The following is an 18,342-nucleotide window of genomic DNA, read 5'->3' on the forward strand; positions in this document are numbered from 1 at the left end:
TGAGACATTTTAAAGTTAAAGCTGGCAGAAGCTACTCTGGGGACTAAATAAAAATGGCGGACTGTGAAGCAATTGCTGATTTTAAAAAGGCATGTCCGCTCGTCAGCCAGGAGCAGTGCTTATCCTGTTCTGATGCCAAAATCACTGAAAGTGACTGCGAAGAAAACAGGCACCGGTGGTCTCTCTGTGTTGGTGCAAAAAAGGAACGAAGGAAAACACAGAAACAAAAGACAACAACAACAAATGTCCTCTTACATGGGAATCTGTATCAAATCATTTGCTTCTTAGAGACAGTGCATGGTTGATGAGAATCTATCATTCAAACTGGCTTTCAAATCTTTTATAGATTCAGATAGTGTCTCCAAACATTTTTTTATATGTACGCTAGACTTTCTAGTGTTTCTTATCTTATCCGTTATCGACCAAGTGTGTAACATTTCGTAAATGAGGTTTTTTTTATTTTTCTAAAGTTAGTTTTTGGCATTTAAAAGACTGACGTTAATTAATTTTTAATATAATTATGTTCTTCTGGACGCAAACAAAGTGGAAATAGCTTTGGGTCTAGTGGATTATTTTCAAACATGTCCCCTTTAAATCATTGCTATTTATCTTAGTAATTTATCTTTATCATTACTGTCAGAGTTTAACAAAGGCTTCAGCATGAGGGTTTTTTTTCTTTTGTGCCATCATACAGGTTCTGCTCTCTCTGGGGGCGTCCCCAGATTATAAGGACCGGCGAGGGCTGACGCCTCTTTACCACACTGTGCTGACAGGGGGCGACACCTCCTGCTGCGAAACAATGCTTTACCATCACGCCAAACTGGGCATCAGGGACGAGAACGGCTGGGATGAAACACATCAGGTAAACACTTTTTTAAAAAAATAAGTCACCTCAAGCAAATCTAGGACAAAATAAATACAGTTAATCTCCTGTGTTTTCAATAAAAGCGAAAACACCAAATCAACTGTAAAACTTTCTGTTTGAGGATCCTTGAAACAAACTCTTTCACTCTAATGAGGTCAGTGGCCTGATTTACATCTATTTGGGAGCTGAGATGTGAAAGCACCAGAAAAAGGCGTCTGGACTTTCGGAGCTCATGTTCTTGTTGTTCATATTGCAGAAGTACGCCACATCACTTTTTGTAATGTACCAGTCTACTCTGTGTTCCAGTGTGTGTCTGCGTCAAAACCCATTCATGCCATGAAACACTTCACCTTTCACATCACATCCTACCCATCCTGCTTCAGTGGCCTCATGTAACAGCTGTGAAGTGGACAGGGAAGGCCGCGAGGAAAAATGAAGGTATCAGCTTGTTCATCTCATTGTGTTCACTGCGTAAGCATCTGTCTCCTCAGCTCTATTTGTCAGACAGGGACTCCAAAAGAAACCGTTGGTGTGTGTGCGTTAAGTATGATTTGACTCATAAATTCAACACTAATAAGATTTTTGGACGAGGCCACTAAAAGAAGCTGCATTTTATCTCATGTCTGACGGATTGAAGATTGTTCTGTTGCATTTGGGTGCAGGGTAATTTCACATCATGTCAGCCCGCCTCTAGCAATCAGCTGTTACTTTTCCATAATAACTGTTGTACATTCAATGAGAGGATGCTAAACCATGAATATTTTGTGATATAACGGGGATAAATTTTGCACTCTTTAGTTTGCTATATTTGTCAGTATATTTGAATACTCAAAATTTCATTAATAGAGGAAAGATCCTCATAACGTTTTCTGGGCCAAAACACAAAAAACTGCAACCAAATTGATTTTACATTCACTTCAAGTTCCACAATATCAACCCTAAATCTCATTTTATTAATCATGACTGAGCGTCAGCATCATGGGATATATTATAGAGACAGAAAGACATCAAAAACTGCACCATTTCGATTTCTGTCATGTAGAGTGTGAAGTTTATAGAGCTTAAATGTGGTTAAATGTAAAAGTGGTTTAAGAAATGAGGGATTAAGCATTGTGAGCCCTGTGTACTCCAGGAGACTGTAACTCGAGCAATTTTAATAATATGAGGGCAAAATTTTGCATGTCAGTATTAAATGCATTGAGGGTTTTTTTTAACACCATGTTTTCTGTTTTGAGTGCATAGCGTGCTATAGGTCAGCCTGGCAGTTTTTCCTGACTTTTAACTTTTTTTTTTTTTACTTTTATAACAATGAAAAAAATTAACCACATCACTGATAAATTAACTCATGTCAATTATTCGGTTAATAATAGCTCAGTGAGGCTGCAGCAGTCGCAGCAGCATGACTGAACGGGGCACTGAATTTGGAGCGTAAGGGCCTATGCAAACCACACTTAAGGAAATACCCCTCACCCCTCTCTTTGGAGCCAAAAAGAAGAAATTCATGAGGTCACAAGGCTGTCTTTAAAGCACAATTTTACTTGAAAATAGCAAAACAAATGGAAATGTGTTCAGCTGTGACTCAGCTGTCCTGGTTTGCGTTGAGTACATTAATATATTTACGCACCTTCAGAAAATCTCTCTCCTGTTTTGTACACTTTGCCGTCGAAGACAAATATTCTTGCATTTCTATAACTGTGGCTTCATTTCTCTATAATGATGAGATAACAGTTAATGATATGCTTGAATTTTAAATTTAGCCTGTAAAGGTGGCCCACTGTTATTTGTATAGGATCATCTGTTACAGTGCTATGTACAGAAAAGTGCCCTATAAGAACCAGTGGTTTGACCATAAATTAAACAAAAATTAAAAATTAATTAACATTACAAGCAAATAAAAAAATCTGAAGAGATAAAATAACCTAGCTTAGGGCTATGATATGTAATAGCTGCAAGATAAATGAGTGGGTTATTTATTTGTATAATAAGTGAAAAATGTTTAAAGCATGTTTGAGACACAGTTGATATTTCAGGCAAAAACGATTTAAAAAGCTTTGACTTCAAGATCAGTGAAGTACATGGATTCTATTATATTATTATATTAAATAAAACAGTTATTCAAAATACTGTGACTTACATCACATGTACTTTAACATGTTGACTTTTTTCTCACTTTAAATTAAAAAAATAAGTAAATCACGTGGGTCATTGTGTCTGCGTGTATAATGCTGCTCGTTTTTCTAGCAATGACTTTATTACTGTCATACTGTATTGTGTATATTTGTATTGTCAGTGTTTTATTGCCCCTGAGTTTGGAGGTTGTGTTAATTAAATTTGGTGTTACTGCCACCTTTGGCCATCGTCTCCTCTTCACCCTTGCTTGCCCCCCCGTCTCTCTTTTCTCTCTATTAAACAACCACATAAATCTTTCCTCTTTGACGCCTTGCTTTCGCTCTTTCTTTCGGTCTTACTACCAAACTGTTTTCATTCTCAGGCCTGTCAGAATGGTAACTCCCAGCATCTGGAGCACCTCCTATTCTACGGGGCGGATTCTTCCTCCCAGAATGCCTCTGGAAACACTGCCTTGCACATCTGTGCTTTATACAATAAGGTATTTCACAGAGTACAAATCAAGTATCGCCTTCCCCCGACTGTACCGAAATTTGATGCAATGATCTTTAAAACTGTGTTTTTAAAAAAGATCAACCTGCTTTTGTTTTCATCAACAAACTAAGTAAAAGCAATGATGCCACAGGGGAATGCCAGTAGAGAATCCTGCCATTTGTATTGCACTTGCATTAAAGATACGTTAATCAATGCTGTTTGTTACAGGAAAGCTGTGCACGAATTCTGCTCTACCGGGGAGCAAATAAAGACACAAAGAATAACAGCGGGCAAACCCCCTTTCAGGTAAATGCTGAGTGTCTGGCTGGGTAATTATGCATGGTGTGGTTTATTGTCTTATTAACTTAGCATAGCATAAAGTATAAAGTGCTAGTGCCTAATTTCACTTCAGGCCAGCACTGTGCTGCAGTGCATACAGATGTCTCAGGTGTTGGAAATGCACGTGACCCCTAAATATGGATATATATATATATATATATATATATATATATATATATATATATATATATATATATATATATATAAGCTCCAGAAAAGGGAAAACAGCTAATTCAGAAAAGATGTTTCTGTAACACTCGAACACACAAAGAACATGAAAGAAAACATGGAAGAAACATTTTATACTAGTAAAAGCAACAGAACGGTAATAATTTGAGCAAACTGTCTATTTACCTTTGACTTGCACAAGATAAAACCATCATAGATACCTAAGAAAATTACTCCCAAAGGAAAACAAAATATAATTTTAAATTTTATGCATCAGAGATATAGTTTTTATGTAATGATTTTCTATTAATTCTATTTAATAAATAATTATTTATTTAAATTTTATTTACTTTATCAATTTTCATTCTATAATTTTTTTTAAATTAATATTGCTAATTTCCAATTCCAATATAGTTTCATCTAGTGCTCTGCTTAAGTAGCTTTGCATGATTCATTGTTCAAAAGCATCCTTATTTATCCCACACTACATGCTTAAAACTATAAGATCCCAGGTAGAAACTATTTTTCAGTTTTATTAAGTAATGTGTTGTGCAGACACTGTTATAATTATTAAACTAAGATATTAAGATATTAATTTTACTTAAATTTCCAGGGAAAACACCACCAAAGCTCCTTTGTGCTTAAATATGACTTTTTCTCTGTTATTATGATAATGATGCGTCACTACTGTGCATTCACACTTCATATCAGAAAATGTGTCGTTAATGAGAGCACGTCACTGAAGAAAGAGGATGGAAAATGCCCTTCATTTACTTAGACTTATAAATAATAATAAATAAAGTGTTCAATAATTTTTTTCCCTATACTTCTGAAATATCATTATATAATTTTGAGGCTATATTGCTCATCCTAATTAGAGTTATCTTAAACATAAGGAGTGTGTGTGTGTGTGTGTGTGTGTGTGTGTGTGTGTGTGTGTGTGTGTGTGTGTGTGTGTGTGTGCGTTTTGTTCATCAGGTGGCTGTTATGTCTGGCCATTTTGAGCTGGGAGAAATAATCAAAAACCACAGAGCCACAGATGTGGGTAAGTGCTATAACTGATGTCTGGTCTCAGATTTGTTCTGCAAGGTGTTTTTCTTAAGCTAACACAACACACAGGCTCTCTTACTTAACCTTAAATCAGCAGGACTTCTTTCAGCAGCAAGGGCCAATAACAATTTAAATACAAAGAAGTAGCATGTGGATGGAGAGTGTAAAGAAACATGCATCACGGTTTGTAGGATGATATGAAAAGAAGAATGAAATCTCTTCTGTCTCCCCTAGTCCCCTTTGTGGAGTCTCCAAAGTACGCCCCCCAGAGGCGGGAGAGCTCCCGGACGCTGACAATACCTCCTCATCCCTTCCTCAGAGCCAACAGCGACAGCAGCATGAACCTTCCAGACTGGATGGCAGTGCCCAACGCCCCGGGCACCAACATCGTCTCTGTGCAGGTGTCTGTGTTTGTCTCTGTGTGAGGAGGTCAGAGTTCAAATTATCGACACAGGAAACACCTATGGGTCGATTTTGTAACCTTTTCGTTTTTCAGAGAGATTTTTACTGGATGTTTTACTCGTTTTAATTAGAAAGCTCAGATTATTATTATTATTTTTTTTTTTACCAACAATGGAGACAGCAGCTGATAAAACAGCCGTATCTCAAAGCTTAAAACATTTTAGCAACTTGTGTTGTTGAAATGAATGATGCAAAGCACACAGCAAGCATTTCTAAGTGCACAAGTGCATCAAACATAGTTTAATCCATCAGAGCTAGTATTTTTTTCTGCTCCATTCTGCAGGGTTGGTCATGGGATGTGGAGCTTGTTGTCTAATTGGAAGGGGATTTATATATGGGTTCTTTAAACTTACTGCTTGCCTGCAAAACACCCATTTCCAACATGATGGAACATGTGCACAATATAACGCAGGGGATGACCTTTATCAACCTCTAGTGGTGAATACTGCTAATTGCAGGGCCTTATCTTCTCACATTTTATATAGTATGTGCTTTGGAGCAGAAGATTAATCACCAGTTCTTATTGTTATCCTCTTTAGGTTTACAGCCCAGAAAAATGTTAAATGTCATTAAAGTAGGTCATATTTGAGATTTCTCACCTTTCCTTCTCTGACCGACAGGGCTACAAGCATACAGGAACCCTGCGGAGCTCCAGCAGTCCCAGGGGGGCACGGACACGCTCTCCTTCCCGTGGGAGGATCGGAGACAAAGAGGACCGGAGCAGGCAGAGTCGGAGACAGGGGTGAGTGGAGGAGTCGGAGGACAAAGTGCTGTTAAACAGGAGCTTTGTTTCCACTTCCTGCAGATTCAGATGGATCAATCGAAGTGCTTTTGAGGCTTTTGTGCTGGGTGACAGATGTTAAACTCTTTTAAGTGGATTATGTGAGTCACGTTCTTAAAGAGCCATGAAAGGAGTTGAATATGGTTCATTTGGTGTAGTATTGTTAGTATTTGTTAGTATTCTCTGAAAATGGAAACTAAGAGTCATTCAGATCAATAATAATTCTGATAATTCAGCCAATTCTTAATTTTTATGTTAAAGAACAAAGTCACACTCAACAGAAATCACACAATGTTTAGGGAACGTTTATAACAGCTCCCTGAAAAGTCATAGAAATAAACACGTAAACTAAACAGTTCAATGGTGACTTTTTCTTTCTTTCTGTAAAACAAAGTAGCTAATTTCTCAAAATAATTTAAGTCACTTGAGTCCCAGAAAGTTTCATTTGATGTACCAAGGGCTCAGTCAGCAGCTCAGTCCTGGACATAAAATGCTACAGAGGTTCCTGAACCTTAAACTGCAGTTTCAAATCCTCCTCCCCTCTCAGGCCTGGCCCAGCCACCACCACGGTTCAAACTGCGGGACAGCGAAGACGCCTGTACAGCGCCGTCCCAGGACGTGTTTTTATAGCCACTCGATCACATTCTGCACAGGGGGAGAGAGAAATCAGCTTCAACAAGGGGGACAGGGTCAAAGGTGAGTGTAACTCCATTTTCACATCATGTGAAGGTTTGTGTGGCAGACAGTCAAAACATTTTGTCTTCCATGTCAACTCAAAGTTAGTGATGCTGTTTCTCACCTGGTACTTGACACAAAGAGACTGTAAGAAAGCACAAGCTCCACAAGAGGTATCTTTAATAGGCGCACAAGAAAAGCACATTTAAGACATGAAAAGCAACACTGCAGAAACCATTTAACGTAACATGATGTCACATGAGCTCATTTTACTGGAAATCTCTGGGAGTCTGGCATAGCCCCAAAAGTTCCTTCTAATATATAAGCTGCTGACTGTAAGGCTTTAACAAGATCAGAGGTGACAGCTTTTACATTAACATTATTTAGCTAACTGATGACGGATGGCAGATGATGCATCCATCAGAGTATTAGCGGAACCTAATATACTACTGCCTAATCAAGGTTTTATTGATATGTATAACATGCCAAACAAATGACTACAAATACATTCATCAAGGCACAGAACAACACAAGCAAGTTCAATATTTGTTCTTCTTTCAGCTTTTCAGCTTTTGTTATTTGCATCCAGCTTATGTTGCACGGCTTGCAGGATCCAAACAAAACAAAAAAAAAGTGGCTACAGTGGCTAAAAATGTGTGTCAGGCTACAGAGTTGGGATTACAGTATCAGCCCTTTGATATCCACTGTAGCTGGGAGTTGGTGAGCGTTCTCAACCAAACTACAGATGGATCTTGAGAAAACAGAGACTTTGAAATGGATGGAACTCCACAACCTTTGGAGAAAAATGAGACATTCACTACAGTCAGGAGGAGCCATCCTCTGGTGACAGTGAAGAAGCCTGAGTTGCTCAGACTAGAATACCTGGAGAACTTTCAGCTGTCGTCCATTAAGGACAATGAATGACTGTAGATAATTTTACTGCAGTCTAGGGCTGCCACGATTAGTCGACTAGTCACGATTATGTCGACTATTAAAATCGTCGACGACTAATTTAATAGTCGACGCATCGTTTGAAGCTTTGTAAGATCACAAAGGACGCAGGAATGAGTAGTAGGATTTAAGAGTGTAATAACGGACTGAAACAGAAGATGGCAGCACTGCATGTTCAAGGATGCCAGCTGCCGTTAAACCCCGAAGAAGAAGAAGCTGTGTCCCAGAATTCATAGCGCAGCTGTCAACAATGGCGGCAGCTAGTTAGTTTTAACTTTACTCTTATTATTCTTTCTGGGTCACAAAATAAACGTTTAACATATTTTCAGGCGAGAATGTAGCTGTGTAAACCTCAAATATCTGCTCAGTTTATCAAGACACCACATATTTTCAAAAGCGCTCCGACGTTTTCGGAGACGTCTGTTACCCACTAGCTCGTTAGCTAGGCGGGGGCAAGGCTAACTAGAGCCGTGAGAACACCGGACTCCCGGCAAATCGTTTTCAAACCCACCGCTGTCTTTTGCTAGTCAGGTTAAACATATATATAAGTCACTTAGATAACTTAAAAATGTTATTGTTTGGCTTTCTTTAGTATTTTATTTGTTCCTGAGTAAATCGGTTTGGCTGAGATTAAAGTTATAGTTTTTGCACAGCTAAAACTGTCAAGCAGACAGCTGATTATCAGAAGTGTGAGACGCTGGAGAATATACTCCGGTGTCCTGTTATATTTTAGAAAGCAAGGAGTTTATTAAACTTCACCGAAACAATCTGCAAATTTCATTAAAAATTAATAAACTACCATCTTGTCTTTATTTTTAGTTAGCACAAACACTTCAAGCTGTAAGCTAATGATAGTTATATAAGACCAGATGCTGCTGGTGCAATAAGCTGTACGCTGTACGTCCAATGGATGATGATCTGATTAGTCGACTAATCGCAAAAATAATCGGTGACTAGTCGACTATCAAAATAATCGTTTGTGGCAGCCCTACTGCAGTCCACCCAAACTTTAAACCGAGATCAAAGTGTTAGAGACATGCAAAAAATATCCATGTTGAAACAGCGGGGGCTACATTTATTTAAGTATTACTCTGAACCAGCGGTCCCCAACTTATTTTGCTACACGGACCAGTATAATGTCAGACAATATCTTCACGGATCGGCCTTTGATGTGTTGCGGATAAATACAACAAAAAAAAAAATGATATGGCCAACACAAAAACTGTGGTATTTTGTAAATATAATAATAAATGCGAATTCACTGTGTAATTGTGTAACTTCATTAGCAGCGCCCTCCTGACAATGTGCCAACAACATTGAGAGTAACATCCTCCCCTCAGCCCTTTAACGCTCCCTGGACGCTATGGTAACATGTAAATATTTCTTTCAAAATAAGACACACAACTACAAAGACCCAGGGAGTTAACGATAAAAACCCTGAAAACCATAAACCTCACACCCGAGCTTTAACTTGTGCGGCCCGGTACCAAACGACTCACGGATCAGCCCGGGGGTTGGGGACCACTGCTTTAAACTATTACATAAACCTAACCAAGTCAGTTTAATGATAATTAAGTTAATTTTAAACGATTGAATTGTTTAAATAAAACAAATGAAGTGTAAAAATCTGTCAGGTTTACGACTCAAACTGTGTCTGTGGTGTGACGGGTGATACGATTCACTCCCCCGGTAACCCTTCCATCCTCCAAATGTGGACTTTTTTGACCTTTAAAAGTCAAAAATAATAAGTTCATATACTTGAACATGCACAGACAGATTCATGAACAACACCAGATTCATGTCCAGAAACACAAATCGATAGATTTAAAGGCGTGACTGTTTCGTGAACTGCTGTGAAACCTTCAAGGACTGCCTGACAAAGAGCTCGGTAGCGTGTTGCAGCAAAGACAAAATCTGCGGCTGGCGAATGCAATGCTCCGACTTTGCCCAGAGATGAGCTCATTTCCTCATCAAAGTATGGCTTTATAAATAACTGCTTATAAGTGTTTTTTGCTTTGAGCCGTGAGTGTTTTATAAATGAGGGCCCTGCTGTAAAGGCAGCTTCTCTGTCTCGTGGGCCAAATCCAAATCCAGTCCACAGTGTCGTCAGATGAGTTTGTTAGATGGTCATGTCCTGACATGAGTGTAAGGTCTCTATATATGTTTGTATTTAATGTCTGCAGGTATGAATATGTGTGTGTTTGTGAGTGAGTCTAAGGTGTCGCCAGGTATGTATGTCTTGGTGAGTATGTAGGAGGTTTGCATGTCCACGTGTGTGTCCACATTTATTTTTTTTCCGTCTGTACTTGTTGTCTTTTTGTGTGCGTTCATTTCTCATCGATGTGTCTGTGTGTGTTTGTGTTGGTTGTGTCACCTTTTTTTTCTTAACATATTTCTCTTCCCTGTCCCCGTCTTTAGTACTGAGTGTTGGCGAGGGCGGTTACTGGGAGGGGACGGTCAGAGGTCGCACGGGATGGTTTCCCTCTGACTGTGTGGAGGAAGTGATGCTTCGAAGCCAAGACAACCGTACAGGTGAGGACGACCAGCTGTGGCGCACACTCACAAATGCACAGGAGGAAAAAAGTGCTGAGAAAACATTTCAGTTTTGCATTTACCCTCCCTGAGTATACAGCTTATTTGTATTTGAAACCTTTGTTTTGTGATCCGTTACTAGATCAAAAACTTATGGTGTTGAATTTTAAGGGTGGTTTGTAGAACATTTAGCATCATAAGCATGGGATTTTTCAATTTTAGGGCTATTTTTAGATTATTGGTAAATATGAATCATCACATGCATCATATGGTCTCCGTTTGTGTTTTCCATCCTGTTTTATTTGGAAGGTTAGTTCCTCAAGCAGTTTGCGTCTGCCTTTTCTTCTTTTTTGCAACAGCCTGTGCCTTATATTTTGTGTATTTAGTCTGTTTGTTCCCTTCTTGTCTGCATCACCTTTGTATGCTCGCTCCCTGCCATTGTTAAAATAACCACATTAACATTTGGCTCAAAGCACCACCATCCGCAGATTGACGGAGAGTCCGCTTACAATGCCTTAGTTCAGGGGTGCTCACACTTTTTCCGCATGTGAGCTACTTATAAAATGACCAAGTCAAAATGATCTACCCACTACAAAAATCCAAAACATATACTTATTTATAAATATATTGAGGATTCTTTATATCTACAATGTATATACATGCATAACCGCAATATCCAATATTTCACAACACAATTAACTATGTAAATTTTTTGTCATTACCTGAGTTTACTCTGATGACTTGCACTGAATTGAATCAGCCAGGGATGCATAGTCCGGACAGTAGCTGCTGACGGCCAGGTTTAAGAGAAAAAACCGAGAGCTAAAAATTGGAGTTAACTCGCTGACTAGCTTGTCAGTTTTACTACACTTCGCGCCGCTGTTTGCGCATGCGCAGCGACCTAAGCGTCAGAAAAAATCTGCTGTCATCTGACTGGCTTCCCTGTATCAATCAAGTGACGGGATGGATGATAGGCTGGCATCTATTTTTTTAATGCCATGCGATCTACCAATACTACCTTTGCGATCGACTGGTCGATCGCGATCGACGTATTGAGCACCCCTGCCTTAGTTCTTGTTTAACACTTTCTTCTTATACACCATATCCTATTTTAAGTGGTAAATAAAATGTTTTTTTTCTTTCACCTTATGCAAGACCAGCTCAATTTTTCACTTTGACTATAATCACCAATGTGATAGACATGCTTTTTTAGGGAAATATTCAATATAGTTAAAGAAGAACTAAGAGACCACAAAACGCAACAGCTAACACTATCATCATGTAGTGGTAAGTATGATATGTAGTAGATATGGTTCCCATCTTCACCTTTGTTTATCATGCTTATGCTGTGCTGATTTATTTTAATGGTAATGACATTTAATTGTTATACAAGACACAATTAACAAGATCCACATTAACACCACAAAATAACAAAGGTGTATAAAACATGAGCAGAGAGAATGACATTACAGTAATCTTATCAAGAGGTGACCAGGAAGTGAAGCACAGAACATGTGGACTGGACAGTTAGCTATAGAAACATGTTTTAGCATGCTAACATTTATTGATTAACAATTCATACGACTGGATGCTCTAGTTAAACAGGTATGTGGGAAGTATGTCAAAAAATGACTTAAAAATTTGACTCTGACCTTGAAATGATGATCAGACAAACAACACACTGGTTAACAGGATTTATCAAAGTGTGAATAAAAAATATTCCTTCAAGTAAAGAGGTCGGTCAAACTTTTTTACTTTCTTTCTTTTCTGTTTCTGCCTATATGAGCTCAACCAATTTGACAAGTCTTGTAGCAAAAGTGAAAGATTTTCCAAGTATTTGTTTTATCTTGAACCCAGCCTCCTGGTCAAAAGTCAGTATTAGTCCCTAACACAGATTTTTGTCACTGTTTTACTGTACAGAACTACAAATGACATTTCAGGACACTTACATGAGTGTTTTTTTAGATGACAGGAAACAAATGACTACTTAAAAATTAAAGCAGACTTTTTTCCTGCCACACACTGTATGTATGATGTATTGGTATATGCCTATATTAGCGTGGTCAAAGTTTTAAGAGTTGAGTTTTCCGACTCTTGCCTTTGTATCTTACTATAGTGATCATAGTGTATATATGTATATATCTATCTGGTGTACAAATCTGTATGTAACCTATTTCTGTGGGCGTGTGGGCCCATCTCAAAACTCAAAGCATTTATTATAGGTCCCAGTTCTTTAGATTTTCGTATTCATCAGTTGCCTGCAAATGCGATGTTATGGTCTCGGTTTGTGTTTATTTCACGTCCTATTCAACAGTCACGGTTTTCACTAGTAAGGTTAAGGGTTAAATATAAGGTTAAGCCAATCAGAAGAGCTAAAATGGCTTGTTACAGACAGAAGTGAAATTTAAATGGAAATAAGCATAATAAGTTCCCGTTAATTTCTTTAACCTACTCATTAAATTCATTCATATAATTGCTTTTACACCAGTCAGTTAGTCAGCTAATTATTTCATGATTAATATGCATATTTATTTTAGCTTACAGGTGACTTGGGGACAAAAATCCAGAGAGATGGCTCCATATTATTACAGTATTAGCAGTTATGTAATGAAACTGCAAATGTATTTAATATAGGTCAAACTATTCTGATGTCTGTGTGATTTCATGTTTCACAGAGAGCCGCGGAGAGCGTGCCAAAAGACTGTTCCGCCATTACACTGTGGGATCCTACGACAGCTTTGACGCTCCCAGGTAAGAGCTGCCATGCATCTAGCTGTTACTGATACCTGAGCTGAGCAGCTGCCAGTTTCATCAAAAGACACAGTGGTGTGCACAGATTCATTAAGCAGCAGGGGCACAGACAAACGCCTCCTAGCCACTCACAGGACAAGAGGAAGGGTTCGTTTACGGTGAGGTCACATCACAGTGGTACCCCACCTAACAGAGGGGCATTTGAGTTGAACACAAAAGCACTTTGGGGCACTTGGATTGACAAAAGAGACGTTTAGATGCTCCAGCTGCTTGTTAAGTGTGACCAGAATGATGCAAGAAAGTGTCCCATTGTGGATAAATAAAGGTTTAAACATGACTACTGCTGTTTTCTACCACTGGCCTCTGAGCAGCTCAGCTCAGGAAATGAGGGGTTATGTACTTTGCTAAAGAGCATGATGTGTCTCGTCAGTCCTCCCAGGGGGCACTGAGAGCTGACAGCCTTTTCATTATGACGCTGCTGCTTCACTGTTTAGACATACTGCACATGTTGGCAGGGGATTTGTTTGTATCGTAACATACTGTATCCATCTACCCAGATGATTCATAAGTTCCAGTGATACTTTGATGATGTGATGTGTTGTGAGTGATTCATGCAGCAGGATGACGATGTGTGACGGTTCGCTGCCTCCAGTCTAGAAGCTGATCTGCCTGCTGCTGAAGTTATCCTCCAGGCAGAGGTGTACCAGTTGTGTTTTGACTAGCAGGTTTTGCTGAATTTAACCTGTGCTGAGAGGTAAATTTGTGTCATATCAGGATTTTAGAGTAAGCTTCGTCTTTTTGATGTCTGCTTTTTGCCTCCAAGCTGCAGAGCTGCTTTGCTAGGTTGCAGATTTCAGGGTGGGCTGAACTTGTTGGTGCTTTTAGTGCACTTCGGTGACTAATACATCTGAAATTTCTTTGTGTTGACCGGAGTTATGAAATCACCAGATGATCATTACTGCCCCCGATGACCACGCAAGCTGAAGTAATGCATATGTATTAATGTTCTGTGGGACCGGCCAGAAATAATCTCAGAACAACAGCTGAGATCTTTAACTTTTGACAGAAGATTATTGTACTTTTCTGCGTTAATAGAGCTAGTCATCCACCCACTGTGACTTAATCAGCATCCGCTTTTACTCAGTGTTCGTTCTTAAAGGGCACCTTCACAGATGCAACAACTCGCCTGAGTTGAGTTGAAACTGTGGATATTTCAGTCAGTTACCTCACCCTGCCCCGTGCATACTTGTAGACTGGATATCAGTAATCAGTAACTGGTTTGTGACCATTTTTTAATCCCCAAACTTTAGCCTTTTGCATGCTTCTAAGTTGCTTTTTGGACCCTGAAGTGATGATATTTAAACGAGGGAATGCCAGGAGGCTTGTTGAGCAGGCCCTAGTATATGGGTGCTAATCAGTGAGTAACTAAGTAACAGACTAATATAAAAAAAATGAATTTCACTTACCAAAACTGGAGATAAATATCTTTGATAAGCTGTGGCAAACAGTAAACCAATCCTAAAATAGAAGGTGGAAAGATCCAGTTTAGTGACTCATATTGGTGGAGGTTAGGTCTTTCTATTAGCTATAGCTTCCTTGTTCAGCACACTAACTTTAAGCCTAGCCCCCAGCCTTTAAGGTTTTTTGGATAAATACAACAAAATAAAACCAGTACCGGTACCAACAAAAGAAGATTTATTCATAACACACAGAAAAGACCCAGGGAAACCGAGTTAATGATAAAAACTATAAAAAATAACGATAAAAACCGATGAAAACCCTGAAAACCATAAATTTCACACCCGAGCCTCAACTCTCACAGCCCGGTACCAAACGACTCACGGACTGGTACTGGGGTTGGGGACTGCTGCTGTAAAGTTTAGCTTTTTAACAGGGGAGTCTATGGGGACTCCCTTTTGGAGCCGCCCTCAAGTGGCCATTAGAGGAAGTGCAGTTTTTTGCAAAGGGCGTGATTTTCTAGCCTTCGAGGCTCCCACTAGTGTAATATTCTGGTCTGTAAAAGCACAAGTCTGAAACCAACGTCTTCCCATTAACTCGTCATTCACTGTGTGTCACAGCATCACGGTGAATTGGTTTCAGGCAAACTCTTTTCAGTGTCCAGAACTCGTACTCAACAAAGACGTTTAAATAAAGCTATTATCAGTTAGATTATTCATTATTTATGTGAAGCCATGCCTCTTCTATCATTTTCACACTCATCATTATTCGTCTTGATTCCTCAACTTTAACCAAAAGGCCTACATTTGCTCTGACTGTGCTTCTCTCGCATACGCACGTTATCATTTATTATTAACTGGCTTTTCATCAACAGTGACATTTCATGGAAGCGACACACTCAGCAGTGCAAACTCAAACACATATGTTTGTACACACACACACACACACTCTATAGCACACACACATCATGGATAATTAAAGGCGCGTTGTAGCAGAGATGCTGGTTTGGCCAGGCAGGCAGGCATGGCTGACTCAGAGCCGCCCTCACATGGGCCCACTTTCACAGCCTTTATCACTACATGTAATATCGCACCTATTCCTCCTTATATCCCTCTATATTTGGCCGTGTCTCCTGACCATCTCTGCATCCCTCCTTCGCTTTCTATTTATCACTGCATTGCTAACCCCCCTGTACTTTTTAATTTTCTTTCTATCACCCTCTCCTCCCTGTGGTGTCTCCATCTGGAGGTCAGACAGTGAAGGGCACTCAAATGGGAGCGGAGAGTTATCGAGGGGGAAGAAGTGCTCGGACAAAGGAAGACAGGAATTTCGTGTTCACAAATAGGTGGCAAGAGACATGAACTGTGTTTTATGGAAGCAACAGGAGGTCTGAGGAGGAAAAAGTTTACCCTTTGGCTTACTTTAAGTTTCTTCATCCTGATTGGAATGACCAAAGCGAGACAGCATCTTGTTTATGACGCTGACATTTACTTTTTAGCCAACATCAGCTGGAATTTATTGACAGTTAACTGGCTGATTGGTCGAATAGTTAAATTTTTCTCTTCCAAAGAAATTTCACTGATAAATTCTTTGTCTTTAAAAAATGGACATTTTGCCTCTTGTATAGCTCGGGCTGGCAATAAAAAGTCGAAGAAGTTGTGTGCTAGAGAAGTAATTTTGAATGGATGAGTTTCTATTTTTGCCCCACTCTGACCAAAAGAAACAAACAACAACTTGAATTATTTGTACTGACTTTGAAGTAAATTCTCTCTTTGTAAAGTTTTCAAAAGCTTTACTTTCTCTAATACAGGATTTGTTTTGCGGACTGGAATGTCTGAGGCTAGCTTTGCAAATTGGAATGATATTCCTTTTCAACATACTGGCTCATCTCTTAGACACATCTTTGTAACTCCATCTTTATGTCTGTCAATTCTCCTGTTGAAACCTGGATATTCTTCGTAGCCTGACTTGGACAGAATGAGATAAACTGTGCCACTGTAGCAAAACCTGCCATCCTAAACCCACCAGTAGTACCATATCACCCCATTAGAGCACTTCGCTCTCGCACTGCAGGCTTTTCAGGCCCCTCTTCTGTGGAACCAGCTTCCAGTTTGGATTCGGGAAACAGACACTATCTCTACTTTTAAGATTAGGCTTAAAACTTTCCTTTTTGCTAAAGCATGTAGTTAGGGCTGGACCAGGTGACCCTGAATCCTGCAATAGGTATAGGATGCTGGGGGATTCCCATGATGCATTGAGTTTTTCCTTTTCAGTCACCTTTCTCACTCATTATGTGTTAATAGACCTCTCTGCATTGAATCATACCTGTTATTAATCTCTGTCTCTCTTCTACAGCATGTCTTCTATCCTGTCTTCCTTCTCTCACCCCAACCGGTCGCAGCAGATGGCCGCCCCTCCCTGAGCCTGGTTCTTTCTTCCTGTTAAAAGGGAGTTTTTCCTTCCCACTGTCGCCAAAGTGCTTGCACATAGGGGGTCATATGATTGTTGGGTTTTTCTCTGTATGCATTATCATTGGGTCTCCCTTACAATATAAAGCGCCTTAAGGCGACTGTTGTTGTGATTTGGTGCTATATAAATAAAATTGAATTGAATTGAATTGAACCAGTCAAAGCATAAAGCTTTCCCTCAGTTTTAAGGTATGATAGTTATAGTAAAAAGATCAAGTTCAATTTAGTTTTATTTATAAAGTGCCAAATCACAAAAACAGTTGCTGTTTTATATTTTAAGGTAAAGACCCTACAATAACAATGAAAGGGCCCTCTATGAGCAAGCACTTGGTGACAGTGGGAAGAAAAAACTCACTTTTAACAGGAAACCTCCAGCAGAGCCAGGATCAGGAAGGGGCAGCTGTCTGTTGTGACCGGGTGGGGGTGACAGAAGGGAGACAAGACCGAGTAAGAAGACTGAGATCAAAAATAATAATAATGAGTAAAGGCAAAGTGGTGTTTAAACGCATTAATTTATGTGATCAAGATCAAAAAATCTCGGTGACGAATGAGAAATGTGTATATCTCCGATGCCACTCAACTTTTGATATATATATTCCTAAATTCCTCTAAATAATTCCACATGTATCTTTTGTTTTTTTTCGTTTTGGACCTTGGTATAACGATCTTCAATATCCAAATTTAGCACAGTCAAAACAAGAAATGTGTGAACATTTGATTGCTACCATCATCATCACAGCACACATATTTTCAGCAGCGTCATTGCTGCTCTGTAATGAGCTGCATCCAATTAATTAAAGAAGCGTGCACACAGGAAGAGACTAGCAGCAATGTCGCAACCAGATAGTGTGGCGTGGCAATGAAATTCAGCAACAGGCAAAATTTGAAAGAAAGAAGGAAAAAGTAAATTCTTTTAATTGTAATATTTTTTTAAATACTACCATAAACTAGCTACATTAAATTTTTAATAATTACTTTGTTGTCGGTGTCTGCTGAAAACACCTGTGTAAATTTGTTCATTCGTTGTTGACTTTGGTGAATGTGTTTATGTTTTCTCAAAGTGATTAAAAGGTTTTTGCACATAATCACGTCAGGTATATGATTCGTTTGGGCACTTGTTTATTTGTCTGTTTTGCAGGATTGTTACGATATCTGGATTGTAATTAAAATTTGTATCAGAGGTCAGTTTAGATTCATTGATTTGTTTGATTAAATGTAAAAGTGGAAAAACTGAACATTTT

General features: G+C 39.1%; 1 protein-coding gene across 1 annotated transcript in view; it reads left to right on the plus strand.

Annotated features, from left to right (window-relative positions):
• shank1 (SH3 and multiple ankyrin repeat domains 1) overlaps window positions 1-18,342 on the plus strand; it is a 108,010-nt gene that overhangs the window by 61,688 nt on the left and 27,980 nt on the right. The window contains exons 7-15 of the mRNA XM_085454920.1: window positions 695-862; window positions 3,357-3,473; window positions 3,695-3,772; window positions 4,952-5,018; window positions 5,258-5,424; window positions 6,106-6,227; window positions 6,814-6,962; window positions 10,311-10,424; window positions 13,100-13,175. Coding sequence (XP_085311046.1) covers window positions 695-862; window positions 3,357-3,473; window positions 3,695-3,772; window positions 4,952-5,018; window positions 5,258-5,424; window positions 6,106-6,227; window positions 6,814-6,962; window positions 10,311-10,424; window positions 13,100-13,175 — 1,058 coding nt within the window. The remainder of the gene's footprint in view (window positions 1-694; window positions 863-3,356; window positions 3,474-3,694; window positions 3,773-4,951; window positions 5,019-5,257; window positions 5,425-6,105; window positions 6,228-6,813; window positions 6,963-10,310; window positions 10,425-13,099; window positions 13,176-18,342) is intronic.

Source organism: Copadichromis virginalis, linkage group LG4, assembly GCF_057382275.1.
Source record: "Copadichromis virginalis isolate Kocher_CV1m ecotype Utaka linkage group LG4, C_Virginalis_male_GT1.1, whole genome shotgun sequence".
NCBI lineage: Eukaryota > Metazoa > Chordata > Actinopteri > Cichliformes > Cichlidae > Copadichromis > Copadichromis virginalis.